The 19244-nt window shown below is 34.7% G+C and overlaps 1 protein-coding gene across 1 annotated transcript in view; it reads left to right on the top strand.

Moving 5' to 3' along the window:
• LOC105214562 (acetylcholinesterase) overlaps window positions 1–7566 on the top strand; it is a 187490-nt gene extending 179924 nt beyond the window's left edge. The window contains exon 11 of the mRNA XM_054225983.1: window positions 6940–7566. Within this exon, the coding sequence (XP_054081958.1) occupies window positions 6940–7013 (74 nt within the window). The 3' untranslated portion in view covers window positions 7014–7566. The remainder of the gene's footprint in view (window positions 1–6939) is intronic.
• Window positions 7567–19244: the final 11678 nt, after the last annotated feature.

A 19244-nucleotide genomic window follows, 5' to 3' on the forward strand; every position in this document is an offset into this window, starting at 1 on the left:
TTGGCGGCATTTAATGAGCTGCATTCTAACGCACGCAGCGACATCATAATAATAAAATGCGAAATATGCATTTTCATTGCTGTGTTTTCCATCTATAAAGCATTTTTCCCTCCTCATAATCACATTTGCATAGTTAAAATGTGGCGTGTCTATATGTATGGTGCCTTATTCATTGCTCATCCAATGAGCTGGAACAATAAATGTATTGGTATATTATTCATAGCTTATTTAATGGCCGACTATATTGATAAATTATTCAATGGTTAGAGATGGGTTTCAGGTAAATACATAGTTGGTTGTTGTTGTAAATAAATGAGTATCGAAACAGGTCATACTTAGTGCCTCAAGGCAAGCCGGAAGCTGCGGATAATATAAATATGCATATTGTTTATGTGATTTTATGTGGGTACCCACATATATACCCTGAAGTGAAACGGTAAAATACTTGAATTTTCAGAGTAAAATCGAACTACTCGTAATAGCATGAGGCTTATTCTCATTTTTTATGAATTTTATTAAAACGTTTGTTAAATTAAGTGGGTGAATCTTTATTTTTTCCAAGAGAAGCCCGGAAGACCTAAACAAAATCAAAATCCATTAAAATCTTTACTGATAGTGTGATGTGAATTAGTCAGTTATATATCCATTGAGAACTACTTTGAAACTAGTATCATTCTGACCGTAGTCGGGCAACTTCTCTCTTAGTACCAAGTACTCCTCGTAAGAAACATAATTTGCTTGTATCGTTAAAATACAGTCGATGAACTACTTGTACTTATGGCTCATGGTAATTATAAATTAGTTCGTAACGAAAAAGTAGATTTACTGCTGGGTCTGCATACGGATATATTTTGGTGTGTAGTACATATAATAGTGCTGAGTAAATTTACAAGGGATCATGAATGTAATATGGTATTTATATTTTTGTGCCATTCCCAGTTTTAGTTATTAACTAGGAAAATGAAATTTTAGATAGGCTCACTCACTTGCTTGTTGATTAACACCCCATTTCTACTCTTTATTCAATGCTTTATAAAAAGTGTTGGAGTGATCGGATTTAGTTCAAATATGCGCTGTTTCGATCAATAATCTGTTTCCAGCTAGACCGCAACTTCATAATACCCCCCTCGTAGAAGCCCCCTCCCCCACTTATTTACGAAGAACTCGGACAGGCACTTTTCACAAGCCTCTCTTGAATTTTAACTTTACACCACCAAGGGCGTTCGCCATAGACAGAAACAGGTGGTAATCACTTGGCGCTATGTCCGGACTATATGGTGCATACTTAGTGCTTCTGACGAGTCATCAACGAATTGTGTTGTCTGGCGTTGTCCTGGTGAAACACTTCACTCTTCCTGTTCGCAAATTCTGGACGCTTCTGGTCGATCGCCTTCTTCAAGCGGTCCAGTTGTTCGTATTGGATGGTAGAATTAAGCGTCTGGCCATATGGGAGGAACTCACAGTGGATGATCCAATCCTTCCAATCCCACCAAACACACAGCAAAACCTTGGCCGTCAATCCCGGCTTGGCCACTGTTCGGGACGATTCACTGGCCTTCGACCACGACCGTTTTTGTCGTATGTTTCCGTTTTCGTCGCCAGTCACCATCCACTTCAAAAATGGGTCTAGTTCGTTCCGTTTCAGCAGCATATCCCAGGCGTTGATTCGGTCCAGAAGGTTTTTTTGCGTCAAATCATGCATCACCCAAACATCAAGCATTTTGGGTATCCAGCCTTATGCAGATGGTTTAAAATGGTTTCCACTCCCCATATGCAGGTCGAACTCAATGTTCGTGATAGAGTTATAGAGTGCCATCCCCCAAAATACCTTTAATCTCACGGAACGTTTCTCTAGCGGATTTGCCTTTAAAGAAGGAAAACGTTAAAATGGCGCGAATTTCGGCGTTAGTGAACTACATGTTTACACGTCTATAACTGTTGTACGCAATATCCAAACTAATCATGCATAGCGTTGTTTAGTAGGTTATGTCAAGACCTTTCAAAGATGTATAGTATTGCCAGATACGAGGTCTATAGCGCTTTATACTACATAGCCGCGAAATTCAAAAGAAAAAAAGGCGGAAAGGAGACATTTGACAGCCTAATATTTGAATTTGCTATTGTGTAACTTGATCGAGAAAATTCAAAAATTTCTAACGAGTGATCGACACTTAGAAGTTGTCAAATAAAAAAAATGGTAAAATAAAGCTGGCCTTTGGATACTCCGAAATCCGATCTTTAAGTTGATCGGATTGGTACAGGTTAAAACCCTGAATATTTTATGCTTTCCGAAGGATTGATATCTGACTACCTAATATTGTATCTACAGCCTTGGCCAAAAGTATTAGGCACCCCAGTAATTACTGAATTTTTTTTTTAACAAGTGAAATAATGAAGTTTTATTTGTAAAACAGTGAAAATACAATAAATTAGTGATAATAACATTAAAAAAAAAATTAAAAAAAAAAAAAATTTATAAAAGATTTTATGATCTTCTTAAAAATGACAATCTTTAGTTTTAGCTTAATTTTTTTTTTTTAATTCGTTTCGTTTTAGTTCGATATTCGTTTAATCAACAGTTAAACACCCATGTAAGACATTTACAAAAAGAAGTGGTAACTTTGATAGCCACATTTGAGAATACTTGTATTTTAATGGGGTGCCTAATGCTTTGGGCCAATGGTGTATATTGACTAAATTTCAAAAACCTGAATCAGCTGTGAAGAATACAGATAGATCGCATATGAATATAATTTTTGACTTACATTATGAACATTCAAGATCGCTTATGGTATGAAACACTTTTATTTAAATCTATAACCTATCGCCCTAATATCTACCACCGAAATTACGAATTATTGTCAAAAGTTGTCTGGTTAATAGTCCAAAAATTTCAGTGAAAATTAAAAAAAAAACTAAATTTTGTTGTTTCACACTTAAATCGCAAAACTTTCCTCTCAACACTTCAGTCATTCATACAAAGTTAATACGTTATCTAAATCGCTTCACTGCTAAATGCATAGATTTTACCAAACTGACTACAAAATGCACAAAACAAAAGAATCGTTCGCACACCTTGGGGAATACTTTCTAATTAGTTGACCTGCAACACAACGCGGCGCGTTCCTAACCCCTCCTAAAAACACAGCCGGTTGGGCTGTCATAAAATTTAATGACCGTCATTTTAATGTGTCTCATTAACGAATCAGCGGCCACAAAATCCGAAAGCAAAGTTGACTTTTATCGGTTGTCGCAACAAAATCGCAAAATACAAACAAAATTCAACTATTTTCATTTGAATTGCCAACGCTAATGAGACAATAATTTTCCATGATACTGAAATGGATGTCGCTGATTAAAACGCAGTGTGTTTGAGAACGTAGTACGTATAAGGATTCTTACTCGTCTCCCTCACGCAAGCTTAGCGCCGCCGCTCAGCTGCGCTCGCATGACAAATCCTTCGAATAATGCGACACCGCACTGAAGGGATTTGATTTTTGCGCTTAAATTCATTTTCATAATTCATAATTTGCGGCTGCGAAGCCGAAAGCTAAGCAAATACTCAAATCTGTTATGAGCTAACAAGGTGTTGATGGGCCGTAGGCTTTGCGGGGGCTGCGGAAAGCTGCCATTTGTTATTGTGCTCGAAGAAAGCGGCGCACAAAGGCAAAAGGCGAAAGGCAATGACACTCGCCGGTGTGGTTGGTGAGCCAAAACGTTCCTAACATTTTGCCATGCAAATTTTCCATGTAAACATTGTTGTACCGTTAGGCGCGCACCTTCTCATTTGCATACACGCTTTTAGTACTATTTTTGTTTTTAGTCTCTCCCATTTCACCGTTATTTGTTTTGCGCGCGAATTCTACTTTAAATCGCCTACCATTACTCAGCGCGGCTCATATTCCGCATTACGTCGACTTTGAGTTGTTGTGTGCGTTGTAGGCGTGAATAATCATAACGGTAAATGTAGTGGTGCGACCTAAGCACCTTTTTCATATTTCAGTTTTCGGAGATTTCGGCTTTTAATTTTAATTAGCGCTGATTAATGCGTACGCCTTTTCGCATTTAACGCCTCGCTTTCGTTTAAACTTTAGAGGTTATCTTCAACATAATTCTCCGCAGCAAGGCAAGGTGAGGTCGTGTTGTATAGACAAATTTCTTGTGCTTGGATTTTCATTATTAAAGCGCATGTAATGGATATCGTTAATTGGCAACAGGATAATCAATATTTTAAATTTAAAGTTTGGTGTTATTTTTGTTGTTTTTTTTATTGAAAATAATATTACTAAGCACTTATTTATATTCGATAAAAATATATTTTCTCGGGCTGATCTGTTCCTATTCAATGTCTATTTCCAAAAATCCACCTTGTGACCCATGAATGTGTAAACAAACCTTTAAGTAGCTCAATGACCTTTGGTAAGGGTCAATATCCTTTGGGAGGTTTGTTTACATTTTGAGGAGTCACGTGAGGTCAAGCTTGTTTAGATATTGTGTTGTCAGGTAAAGTCAAGTTGGGATTCACGTGAGGTCAAGACAGTGATTTGCGAGGTCAAGGGAGATCTAGGTAGGGGTCATGCCAGGTCATGCTAGCTTTGGGTGTAAATCGGTCTATGAATTACCTCATAACCTTATGAATATGAAAACGTTATTTTGGATATAATTTATGAACTGAATTAGGATTTTAAAAACAAAATTTCTTTATATGTATATTTGAGAAATAAAAAATTAAAATAATCTCAAATCAATTATTCGATTTTTTTACATTTTAAAATAAATATGTCGCCAAATTTCTTCGCATGCAAAAGATTTTCGTCGCGATTAACAAATAAATTCCAATAAATTGATCAAAATGTTATAAAAGTCTTTGTTGATAATTTAATGCGGTTTTAATGATTGCATCAATGGCGAAAATATATATTTTTTGGACATTAACGCTTATTTTTCAACTGTCAACACAATATCAGGTTTCGTCAATAAACCGTATTGTTTTATGCCTAAGGAATGTCTGTGTGGGCTGTAATTGTTTTTCGTAGGTGCATAGACCCCTTGATTGCGGCATATTTGCAGCAATAATTAACTGCATTAATTTCGGTGATAACATTATTTTCTACTGAAAGCAATAAATATTCACAAATTAAATGAAGTGTCGCTGTTAAAACTCGAATTAGATTTGTAATAAAAATGCGATTTTATAGCTACTGGCGCCAGTAATGAGCCGCTGACGCACTTGCCTTTTTTGCTGGAATGGTATTTCCTCAGCAGTAAAGGAATTTTTATGATATTAACCCTTGGAAGTGCAAGCGGGATATTTCAATAATATTGTAAATAGATATTACGATCGAATAGAAGAATATTTAAATATAGGTCTACAACTTTGCTTCCATTTTCCAATAGATGTCTCTAGGGTCAAGCACTGGTTGATTAAATCGATTAAATCGTTTTATATCGATCTTGGACATTTGTGTCAACATTAACCCAACAACATATTTGTAGAGATTCTCAACTGAAAATGTCACTTTTTGAGGCGAATTTTCGACATTTGCGGGAAATTTTGCTTTTCTTTTTTAATTCCAAGAAGAGTGCAGCTGAGGCTCATCGAATGCTGTCGAGGCTGTCCTAAGTGAGAGAATATGTCGCGAATGGTTTCAACGTTTTAAGAATGGTGATTATGAATTCGAAGGTCAGCATGGTGGTGGAAGGGAGACGATTTTCAAAGATGCCGAAGTGGAAGCATTACTCGACCAAGATGCGTTTCAAACCCAAGAATAATTGGACGTTACCGAACGCAATTGATGCGTTTGAGCCGAGTACTAAAAGAAAAACGGCCACAGTACGAGGAAAGACACGATGAAGGCATTCTCCAGCATGACAAGGCATGGCTCAGCCTCACGTCGCAAAGGTGGTCAAAAAAATATTTGGAGACGCTGAAATGGGAGATCTTATCCCACCAGTCGTATTCTCCAGACGTTGCTCCATCTGACTACCACTTGTTCCGATCGATCTAGATCGGTCTAGCTAACGAGCACTTCAGTTCTTATGAAGAAGTCAAAAATGGGATTGATACTTGGATCGACTCGAAAGATGGGGAGTTCTTTTGTCACGGAAACGCATGCTGTCAGAAAGATGGTCAAAAGTAGTAGCTAGCGACGGCCAGTATTTTGAATAACATTTTTGAAACCGTTTTTATACAATAAAGCCTTAAATTTACAAAAAAAGGGCGGAAGCAAAGAAGAAATTATTATTAGGTGGCGTCGTAATACATTTGACGTTAAATATAGAGGTTACCATTTATTAATTTATATATTATATTACCAATATTAGGGATACTACTTTCGCATAAAGACTTTTCCGCTGGATGGCGCTAGGTGGCAATTCATGAGTAGAAAATATATTTACTGTTCGATTTGAGTCATATTCGTAATATAATTGTATTCACTCATGTTAGTAATAAAATATTATTCTAGAAACAAAACAGATATATTTTCACAATACTGTAAGTAGTTGTATACCCATTAATCTCAAGCTCATTTAAACTATTCCCGAAAGTGTGAATCCATTAGTGTGGAATGCGTCAAAAACACTCCCAATAGTCAAAGAACGATTAGCAACACACTCAACTTAAAACTACACTTCTGAAAGCTAAGACTCCAACTCAGAAGCAACGGCAGTTGGTGCCATAGCAAATTAGTGGCCACACTGTAGCCGCAGGCGAGGAGGCGCGTGCAGGAAGCTACTCAACACACGCCACAAAAAGTGGCAATTAAAAGAAATTGCCAAAACCGCACAGGTGTCATTTTAGACATTTTAATCTCAGCGCAGAGATTTAAAAATGAATTAAAAGCAATGGATTTTTTTCTATTTCTCTTTTGGATCGCAAATTCAAACTTTCTTCACTTCTGAAATATTGTTTCTTCTTCTACTTCATTTTACTTGCAGTGGCCATACAGAAGGTGGTACAAGTGCTGGAGTTTCTGTTTATTTACCTGAAAACTTGGCTAATCAGCGGCTAAATATCAGCAACGTGAGTGGCATGCAAATGAAGAGCTGAGAGCAGAGCGACCGAGGTGTGTTTATGGAAAGGCTGGTAGAGCGGCGTGCAGGCGGGCGACGGCTTGAGTAGAGTGTTTGCAATTATGCCCCCGAGTACAGCAACTTGTCAGAGTAAATACTGTCACCTAGGGATTGGACAAGCATGAAATATACATAAACAAATGGCTGATAACTTGCACAGTGAGAGAATAACAAATTAAAATAAGATAGAGTAAACAGCTTATGTGCGCAATCACGAATTTAATTCAACCACAAAAGAGACAAAAGAGACTTCAGTCAAGTGTAAAGACAGAGTAAATAAAACGGCAGGCAAAGTATGAGTATACAGTAAACAAAATATAAATATAAACAAAAAGTAGTTATGCATGGAGGTAAATAAATAAAACCCAGTTAAACCCATAAGTATTGTTTAATATTAAGGACAAAGTATTTTCGCAAACTTCCAAGCACCGGCCATGACTTTAAGTCGAAGCCAAAGATTCAATTACGCACGCAATAAACAAAATTGAGCTCAATGTAAGTTCGATAAAGAAATATGCATTAAAATTTAAAAATATATATATTTAATATTAAAGAGTATTAAAAAAAAACTGTGAAAATTTGAAGGCATTGCCTGAGAATTTTATAGTGTGAGTTGGTGAAGTATAGTTGGTACGTTAAGCTAAGCGTAAGGCAGTGTATACTTGTATAGGGGGCTCAAGCTCCATTTTGTACTTAAAATGCCGCACACAGTGTGCCGTTGTGCTTCCACTGAATTTCGATTATCAGCGCAAAGTCTTTGGAGAATTCTTAAATACACAAAAAAGCGCTTAAAACGTTTTTGCTTTTGCGTCACGACAGACGTCATCAATAGCAAAGTTCCTAAGCGACGTTGCAATAACTTAAGTCACCAATGCTGTTGCATATTTTAATTTAAAAGCTTAATGCGAGAACGCACTTCTTTTGTACGCAACAAACACTGTAGAGTAAGAACAAGTGACAACTTATTCACAACAAAGCAACGTGCACAGTAGTTCAGGATGGGGTTATTGTTAGTACAATTTTTTTTATGAAAAATATTTGTATTTATTTATGAAATTGTAAATTTATATTTTCCAATTTTAATAAATTGTTTTCCAATGAATTTAGTTTAAAGAATTCGGCATTAAAAATAGTTCTCCACACGTTTCAATCTTCAAAGAATGCTAACATGACGTCACTCTAGCAGAGGTGTTAATATTTCTATTTAATTTCGCCAGAATGTATACTTCAAAAACATCTTATTTGTTCTTAGGTAGTTCTACAGTTTGAACTTGAATTATGACTATTCTATAATCTCGGAAATGTGAATATACATATCTCGGAAAAAATTGATATTTGTGCAAATTTTAATTTGTAATTCTTAAAATCAAAAAAAAAAAACAATAGCTTAATTCTGAGTATGAAGTGATGTTTATTAATGCTTAATTTATATTTGCCGCACAAAAAATCGACCACAACAGCTTGCCCATAGTACAGTTAGTATTAGCCCATTATGCAGATCGGGTCGCTGCATAGAAAATAGGTATATGTGCAAAATTATTTTTTTTGTTTTTTGGCTGTGGGGGTGTCAACATCTCGACTATTGAAGTTATAAAAACAATAATTGAAAAATAATTCCATGTATATAAAAATAACAACTTATTTTCATTTTTGGTAATAATTTCCGAATTTCGTCTGACGAACAGATCAAGATTGAGGTTATGAACAAAGATGTTTTAAAAAATTATGTAAATACTGCTGAAGTAATGTGGCATCGAAAAACCATACGAAACTTTTTAGAAACCCCGAGGAATACATAAAACATAAGTATGTTGGACCAAAATCTTCGATAACTGAACATACCAAATGGCATATTCGCTAGTTGGCAACTCAGGATATGTTGAGTTGCTCCAAATTAAAGCGGAATTTAGTCTATAAGGCTCAAGACAACGTGTACAACAGATTTTGAAAGGAGGCTTAAGTCTTAAATATGAATGCAAAGTGTGTAAACCGCGCTTATAAGATCGCCATAAAAACGCATGTATCCTTTTTCGAAAAATACGAATTATAAGAAGTAGAGTTTCAAAATTTGATATTTTGTGATTAGAAAACATTAAATTTAGATGGATCATAAGTATTGGGGGGATGTACGGCAACCTCGCCATACTTACTGTAAGCGCAAACATGGCGGTGGATCCCTCTTATCGCCAAAGAGAAATTTCCCATTTGCCTCAATAGAGGATTTATGGGACATACTTTCCGCAATATTTTTTAGCTGAACAAAGCAGTATGTCAGTTAAAACGCCATTGAGAAGAAAGTTGGCCAATTCTATGACAAATTGGCAAAACTTTGAAAACAAGTACGAATGCCCAATTCAATATTAATGAATCGAAAATATTTTATTCAAATTATTTACCTATTTAAAAGTTACTAAATTAACAAAAAATTTGAATTATGGTCTAAAATGAAGTTTTATTAATTTGGTTACTTTTTCTTTTAGCATGATATATGTCTTTCATTTTATGCCTTCATGATAAAAGTACTCGTGCATCCGGATTACACAAAATTAAAAAAAAAAAAACAGTAATCATAGACAAAAGCAAATCTTAAGATGCAATTCAAGAATTAAAAAAAAAATGTAGTAAAAGAACAATCATTGAAACATTTTCGTGGCTTCCACAAAATCTTAAATTTCAAATTAAATTGTTTTAAATAAATACTTATAATTTTCATCCAAAACTATTTGCATAGTATATATTTTTAAGGATTAGTTATTCACTTCCGAAAGATAGTGAACATTATATCAAGAATAAATATATATAACCTTGATACCACAAATGTTTACAATTTGCTGAAATTGATGAATAATTTCACAATGATGAACCACTATGCATGCCCAGTTGATGCACGTCTGAGTGACGCGTCGTGCCACTGTCTAGTTGTCTGGCTTTGTGAAAAACGTGCCATTTTGGGAATTTCGCGACAACACAGACAAATGAATTTATGTATTTGCTCAATCAAACAAAGAATGCTTAAACTATATTGTTAATAATAAGGATGCTATGGCGAGACAGTTTTAATAAAATATTTTTTATAAACACTGATAAATGTAAAGCGCTTGTATGCTTAAGAGAGTAAAGTCTAGATAACGAATATCTAGTAAAATAAAGTTTATACAAACTAAGAGGCTACAGATCTAATTAGAAGTAGAAACGGCATGGCTGTGTAAGAAAATGTGATTGAATAGTGAAGGAAATGATATAGTAAACTAATATATATGAATTTCGATGTGAAAATATTTTATTATGAAGCGAATTAGAAAGACTTAAAATAAGTGAGAGTCTAGCTTCCTTAAATTTATTTAGATAACTACAAATATAATATATAAATTATACACAGAGATAAACATTCCAAAAACATATTCACCTTGTAGTGAAACATCTAAATATTAGGTCGACAACTTTGCTTCCGCCGTTTTCCAATAGCTGTCTCTAGGGTCAAGCACTGGTCGATTATATCGATTTTTTTATATCGATCTTGGACATTTATGTCAACATTAACCCAACAAAATATTTGTAGAGATCTGTTTGCTTCCCAAACTTATTCTCAACTGAAAATGTGACTTTTTGAGCCGAATTCTCAACATTTGCGGCAAATTTTGCCTTTTTTTTAACTCCAAGAAAAGTGCGGCTGAGCCTCATCGACATTTGTAACCGTTTATATACAAAAAAAAAAAACTTAAATTTTTCAAAAAAAAAAAACGGGGGAAGCAAAGTTGTAGACCAATAATTCAGAAAAATACTAGTTTAGAGCTAGAATTTTAAAGCAACTGACTGATATAGGTCTTCACATTTGGTTCAGAAAATGAGTATATAAGGCTTCTGCAAAGCAAAAGATCAGTTTCTAAACGCTGCTATACTTCGAACCAGTGGTAAAGTAGTTTCTTACTAGTTGGTTTCACTGCGAGTATAAGTGTATAGCACTGCGTACATCAATTTGAAGCGGGATAATCCATATTACATATCATTATTAATATTCATAAATTATTGATGCTGAAAGCAAGCAAATTTATAGCAATTAAAAAGCAAGTTTTCCATATAAATAATAACTAATCAAAACAGAAAATGTTAACAGCTAATTGTACCTATCTCTACTTCCTCAACAGATTGTTAGACAAATATTGAAATATAAAAACAGAAAATTTGTAAAAAAATATGCATTATAACCAATTTCGCAGTATTGCAATAAACAAAGCTCCATTTTAAATATAAATTATATAAATATATGAATGTACATGTACCTAAAAGTTTATGTGATAAATACAGGTGTGAAAAACTAAATTAACTAAATTTTAGAGCTGATTAACTGCATATGTATGTATGTATATGTGTTTACACAACTAGATAATCTTCCACAATAAAGACTTAAAATAATCAAACACAAATTGAATTTTTGTGTTTCAGTAAATTCGCTTGTCACGGAAATGCTATTTTGGTAAGTATTTATTTTTAGAATAATTACTAGAAGTTCTGAACATATTCCATAGTAGTAAAAACCAGGAAATGTTTCTTAGCACCTTAGCACAATTTTTTTTTTCAAAAATTAATCAATGTCCAGATGCAAGTAAGAATAAAAAAAACGCCTTTTTCTAGCTTAACTTAATCATAGTTGTTCCTATACTATCCATTTCTTTTCCAAATTCAATATTTTAGCATTAAATTTAATTACAAACTTAATGTTGCTTAAAATTTCTTCACTGTCACCTAAAACCACTTCACACATTAGTAAGCCGATCACAGGCAGACAAACATAAATAAAGTGTATTATAATACACCAAGTAAGGCGACGGCGACGGCGACTACTCCAGACACGTTTTTTTTAGGTGCAAATCGATCAATTTAAATATTCATAAATACCGCAATAAAATGAAGTGGATTGCATTGAAATTATTTGGCTAAACAGCTCACGATTTTTCGTATAAAAGTAAAAAATAAAATCATAACGATTTTGAAAGTCAATTGACAAATTTGTATTTATACCATTTACCCTAAATGGAGTCAGACGGATATTTAATAATTGTAAAAAAAGATAATGTAAATTAAGTTGAGATTTAAATGAAAATAAAGAGCTAAAATGGAAATGAAAAATTAATAATAAAGTAATTTCTCACAAGAACTATTATTTTTTGATATAAAGCCAAATTTGCAATAAAAAATATTATTCTTTACTTAATGAATTCTTATCTTCATATAAAATATATTATGTAAAATAAGTACCCGGAAATTTTAAATATAACACAAACAACTTATCAATCATTTAAATTTATTATATCCCCTTCAAAATAGACCCTTACTGAGGCAACACATTCTTCCAACGAACAATCCAATCTTCGAAACACTTTTTAAAGCTATGTTCCGGGGTGGCCTTCAGGTCTCGTTGCGAATTAGTTTTGATGTCTTCAATGCTCTCAAAACGGGGTTCCACGAAGTGGTAATTTGAGTTTTGGAAACAGGAAAAAGTCACACGGGGCCATATCTGGAGAGTACGGGCTAAGTTCGGGTGTAACCGAACATTTTATACTCTCGCAATTTATTTATTTAACTTTATTTATATTATATAATACACAATTTGACCCACATATTCGCAATATATATTGTATAAAGTCCACTGAGAGTTGGAAATCCTCATATTAGGTTAGAAGCACCGAGGTCCTCATGTTCGATAAAAAGGGGCCTTGAAAGCCTATGGAACGATTTCGGCAATTTTTAGAATGGAGCTGACACACTATAAGTGCAGTATTTATGCAAAGTTCTGCACCGATACCTACACTAGTGCTTACTTTATATATTGTAAAGTAAACGATTCAGATCGTCTTCAAAGTTCTGGTGTATATGTATGTAGAAAGTAAGCGTGGTTGTGAAGCGTTTTGGCATATTTTCACAACATATCATTGGGATGTAAGGAAACTATTACAAACCAAGTTTCATTGAAATCGGTCGAGTAGTTCCTGAGATGTGGTTCTTGACCCATAACTGAGCGACGCCACGCCCATTTTCCATTTTGTTAAAAAAATCTGAGTGCAACTTCCATCTGTCATTTCTAATGTGAAATTTAGTGTTTTTGACGTTTTTCGTTAGTGAGTTAATCCACTTTTAGTAATCTTCAACCTAACCTTTGTATGGGAGGTGGGTGTGGTTATTATTCGATTTCTTTCATTTTTGGACTGTATTAAGAAGTGGCTAAAAGAAACGATTCTAGAAAGTTGGTTGATATAGCTCAAGTAGTTTACGAGATATGTACAAAAATCTTAGGTGGCAGTGATCCGATTTAGCCAATCTTCGAAAGCAGCATTCCTATGGTGCCAAGAAATAAGTGTGCCAAGTTTCATCAAGATATCTTAATTTTTACCCAAGTTACAGCTTGCACAGACGGACGGACGGACGGACAGACAGACATTCGGATATGAACTCCACTCTTCACCCTGATCACTTTGGTATATATAACCCTATATCTAACTCGTTTAGTTTTGGGTGTTACACACAACCGTTATGTGAACAAAACTATAATACTCTCTTAGCAACTTTGTTGCGAGAGTATAAAAACTGCTTAACAGCGCCATCTAGTGTGTACTTTTGATATAAACAAACATCGAAAGTCATTTCGACAAAAATGTCATTATTTGATCGAATATACCGTATAAACCTACCAACTACAGGTTAAAAATCTTTTTTGGATAAATAAGCTTCATTATATATTTATTACAACTTTTCAGTAGACGAGTTGGTCTAAAGTTTGGACAATTAGTAGCAAACTGTATGAATCGGGTCCCATAAAATGCAATCTGTTATGGTCTAAAATTATGGATTTTTTAGAAAACAATAGAATCGAAACCAACGATAAAAAATTATATTTAATGCGATTGAAGGCTAGTGAGACAAATTTAATATTTTCCGAAAATTTTGAAAAAATAAGTGTAAATCTCAAGAGAGAATTTTCTCGAGATGAGAATTATTTCTCATTTTTTAGACCTCGCCTCGATATGCCACTCTTTTACTACAACATACGCACACTACGATATATACAATATGGTTTGAATGAAATGACAATGAGCCTACAACACGACAAAGACCTTCAACTTGGCACTCTTAAGTCAGCGGCGTACGACAGCTTTGATTGATTTCGTCAGGCATATGTGTGTGGGTAGGTGTTTACGTGTGGAAATTGAATGTATACATACCTAATTAACTAATGCGTACGATGTTTTCTGAAACTAGAAAAAAAATGCAATGTTTTGTTGTCAATGAACTTCAGATCGGCAAAACTATACACGAGCTTGTATTACACAACAACTACAAAAAAAAGTCTAGTAGATAACTAAAACTAACTTGCAAGTAAGCAGCTAGTTATAACTATTTATATATTTAAAGATAAAAAAGAACTCATTAATTTCCATGCATATATTTTGTACGTAGTAGAAGAAACACAAGCGACAATAAGCCGACAAATTGACTAAGCAAAAAAGCAACAGACAGCAAGTCACCACCGCCAGCTGTGTTACCATATATTCATATTTGTTTATTTATAACTATTTCTACTCTATTTAACAGGTTTTATCTCCGGCTTACATGCATCTAATATTATTATATATATTTATATTTAGTTGCTGTTGTTGTGTGGTATTAATTTCGCTTTGACATGTTTGAGCAACCAAGTTGTCATTGCTATCAATTTACTTAGTTGAAGTTTCTTTTGTTTATTTTCTCCTCTTTTCTTATTTAATATTTATACATGAAGATATACATATCTATGTATATGTCAGTGTGTTAAGATGGGCGAGAAGAAGTGAGTGCAAACACCTGCTGGCACTCTGAAGTTTAAGTAAATTTTTTTTTCTATTTTTTTATATATATAATTTCTATAATTTTTTAATTTTTTTTTATTTTAAAACTTTTTATAATATGCAAATAATGCTGCCATTCATTGCTAATAGAACTTGTTTGGCTTGTTTTCAATATTGTGCTTCTTGCGTTTGAAAAACTTAACTGTACGTTAGCTGCGCTTCTGCACTGAGGGGAGAAAGTCAAATTATTGTTATTTAATTAAGAAATATCTGTGTAAAATGCAAATAATATTTTTTTTTTAAAAAGGTGGCAACTCTCCACACATATTTTATAGCTTAGCATCAACACTACCCATACTATTTCGGTATATACAAGTAACCGACCAATAACTGAGACCTTATTTTACTATCAGTCTATCAATAACCCCTCATTTACGCTCAAATTACAATTATTGCAAATTTAATACATATCTTAAGCTTTATAAATATTAAAAAAAAATATTTTTTAATTAAAATGGCAGAGATATAATCATTGGCGTGAATCACTTTTTCCGGAGCACTTCTCGATGGATTGGCCTTCAATTTTTGTCTGAAGCACATAACATAAGACAAATATTTTTCTTAAAAACTGATAAGTTTTAAACAGAGCGCCGTGGCCCTTTTTAACTCTTTCATGCCTAATGTTGCCTATTGGCAACATAGGCTTACTGTTACATTTTCTGATATGAGCTGTGCACGTTTTCATTCAGTAGGCGTTCTCCGCAGAGTGAAATTGGAAAAAATCGTTTCGCGAAAAAGTTACACAAAAGCGGTTATACAAAAGGTGTTAAAAACATAAAAATAATTGTTTTATATTCAAACAAAGTGAACTATATAAATAAATATAGATAAGCGAGTTATTTAAAAAAATAGTCATGAGAAAAGTTTTTAGTTTATTTATAATATCCCTGTAACTAATGAACCAGGATACAAATGACATTGAAATTTTTATCACTTCATATTTGAGTTAAGACTAATACATATATATGTTAAAAAAATTGTTAACTCCGCCCTTTTTAATTCATGCATGAGAGGGTTAAAAAACAAATTTTTGCGCAATTGGAAGCACTTCAAAAATTTATTTTATATTTTGGGTTAAAAATACCGTATAAAAATTGGATAAACACTTTTCAAATTGTGAAAAATCTATTTAGGAAGATGTATGTATTTTAGTTGGCAAGTCAATCAGTTGAATAGTTTTTGAGTTATCGTGTACACCATCTCGAAAAATATGGTTTTGAGAAAAACGCAAAAGAAGAAAAAATGTACTATCAGCGTTCTCCCACCACGCTGACTTCATAATAACTTTCGTAATTATTGAGACATTGTTTTCAGAGACATCTCAAAATTCTCGTTAGATTTTGAAATTAAGCAAACATAAAAAAAGATATATTTATTGAAAATTTCAGGGAGGCGTAACCCTTTATGATGACTGAATTTCTTCTGGACATTTAAGAAATATGTTGAAGTATTGGGTGAAGTATCATCTTTCAACTTTTGCCCGTTGAATGCTTATCTCATTTCTGCAGTTCTCTATTTCTGTTTCTTATAATTTATTGCAAACTCCTACTGTATTTTAATTGTTTGAAATCTATCAACAATATTTTTGGAAGAAAGTATCTCAACAATAAATCAAAAGCGATGTTATCATTGTAAGGTCACTAATGATTTTAATGCGCTTTAATATTAGCTCATTCCCCCCAACATATTTTCTATTATAGAACATAGCAAACTTCCAGTACTTTATATAATACAAGAAAAAATGTATTTAAAATTTATTTCAATAACATTGTAAAAAATTCGGCAGAGTTTTGGAGCAAACCAAATCTTTTCGAGAGACTGAGTTATAAATAAAAAAGCAAATTTTGCGTTTTTCAAAGTTAGAATCCAAAATCGAATTATTTGCTTTCGAAAAAAGTCGAAGTTCCTGTATGTGATTGGCGTTGCAACCGTTTAGCCGGTTATAGCCGAATCGACGATAGTGCGCCACCTCTCTCTCTCCTTCGCAGTTCGGCGCCAGTTGGAGATCCCAAGTGTAACCAGGTCGCTCTCCACCTGAGTGGAGTGGAGGCCTTCCCCTTCCTCGGCTTCCTCCGGCGGGTACTGCATCGAACACTTTCAGGGCTGGAGTGTTTTCGTCCATTCGGACAACATGACCTAGCCAGCGTAGCCGCTGTCTTTTCATTCGCTGAACTATGTCAATGTCGTCGTATAACTCGTACAGCTCATCGTTCCATCGTCTGCGGTATTCGCCGTTGTCAATGTTCTGAGGACCATAAATCTTCGCAAAATTTTCCTCTCGAAAACTCCTAGTGTCGTCTCATCTGATGTTGACATCGTCCAAGCTTCTGCACCGTAAAGCAGGGCGGGAATGATAAGCGACTTGTAGAGCTTGATTTTGGTTCGTCGAGAGAGGACTTTACTGTTCAATTGCCTACTCAGTCCAAAGTAGCACCTGTTGGCAAGAGTTATTCTGCGCTGGATTTCGAGGCTGACATTGTTCGTGTTGTTGATGCTGGTTCCCAGGTATACGAAATTATCTACGACCTCGAAGTTATGACTGTCAACAGTGACGTGGGAGCCAAGACGCGAATGCACCGACTGTTTGTTTGATGACAGGAGATATTTTGCCTTGTCCTCATTCTCCTCCAGACCCATTCGCTTCGCCTCCTTATCCATGCGGGAAAAAGCAGAACAAACGGCGCGGTTGTTGCTTCCGATGATATCGATATCATCGGCGTATGCCAGCAGCTGTACACTCTTGTAGAAGATTGTACCTTCTCGGTTTAGCTCTGCAGCTCTTATAATTTTTTCCAGCATCAGGTTAAAGAAGTCGCACGATAGTGAGTCACCTTGTCTGAAACCTCGTTTGGTATCGAACGGCTCGGAGAGGTCCTTCCCAATCATGACGGAGCTTTTGGTGTTGCTCAACGTCAGCTTACATAGCCGTATTAGTTTTGCAGGGATACCAAATTCAGACATTGCGGCGTAAAGGCAACTCCTTTTCGTGCTGTCGAAAACAGCTTTAAAATCGACAAAAAGGTGGTGTGTGTCGATCTTCTTTTCACGGGTCTTTTCCAAGATTTGGCGCATGGTGAATATCTGGTCAGTTGTCGATTTTCCAGGTCTAAAGCCACACTGATAAGGTCCAATCAGTTCGTTGACGGTCGAAGTTCCTGTACAGTGTAAAATATAGATTTTATATATATTTTTGTTTTAATATTACAAAACAAATCGAAAAACAATGAGCTTTTTCTTGCGTTAAAAATGAATTTTGATATTTTTAAAAACACCATTGTTTCATTTTATAAACAAATCTGTATGTTTAAAATTTTATTTCTAAAAATAATCAACACAGAAAAGCAAGCATTTTTCAACACCAAAATACACAAAGAGGTACTGATACTTTTATTCCATACGCGAATAATTCTAATATTAAACTCCTAAATATGGCTGTCATTAGCGAACAATGGCAACTCGTGGTAATATATAACTTAAATGTGAGCTACGTAAGACAAAACAAAGAAATTAATAAATTTCATTGCAATTAATTATGCACTGATTTAACACTAAATCAAGCAAAAGAAAGGCAATCAAATTTGTGAGCAGCACTTGGGCAAAAGCAGAAGTCATACAAAGCGCTTTTGCGCTTTTGTTGCGTTAAATATGTGTTTATTATGTAAATCAGCGACAGACAGACATTCGTCGTTTAGCTGTAAACAAGCACATAAAAGAGCACTCAGTAACAACAACAAAACCAAATAAATAAAAAAAAAAAATAATAACACCAACAACTAAGAGTTATGGACAACTGCTACACAGTATACTGCGCAGCTGCCGTCCAACCAGTCAACGACTCAGGTTCGTCGCTTAAGTCTTTCGTTTCATCTTTCACCTGAAACCGGCTTTGTGCGCGTATTAGCCATTTCGGCAGCGATTTTTTGCCACGACTGTACACGCGATTAGCACAATTACTTAGACTTAGGCGAAATGTGAGTGAGTGTGCGCCTGCTGAGACTTAGTGTCGAAATTAGCCGGCGAACTGACAGTTAGTCGAGCATCCACAACAACAACAACAATCATTGTAGTGGAAGGGGGCAAAAAGTTCCGCACACGCGCAAGCCTCACCCGTTTTGTTCGAAAATTCTGCCGCTAAGTTTATGCTAATTCACTTGTAATAATTTAGCTAGCTTTACAACGCAAACTGTAAGTGGTGTGTGTGCCTGTGTGTGTGCTGTATATGAAAGCATTCGAATGCGTGATAAATGTAGCAGAGAAGAGTGCGCGTAGGTTTGCATATCATAAGCGTGT

The sequence above is a fragment of the Zeugodacus cucurbitae genome, chromosome 2 (genome assembly GCF_028554725.1).
Source record: "Zeugodacus cucurbitae isolate PBARC_wt_2022May chromosome 2, idZeuCucr1.2, whole genome shotgun sequence".
Taxonomy (NCBI): Eukaryota; Metazoa; Arthropoda; class Insecta; order Diptera; family Tephritidae; genus Zeugodacus; species Zeugodacus cucurbitae.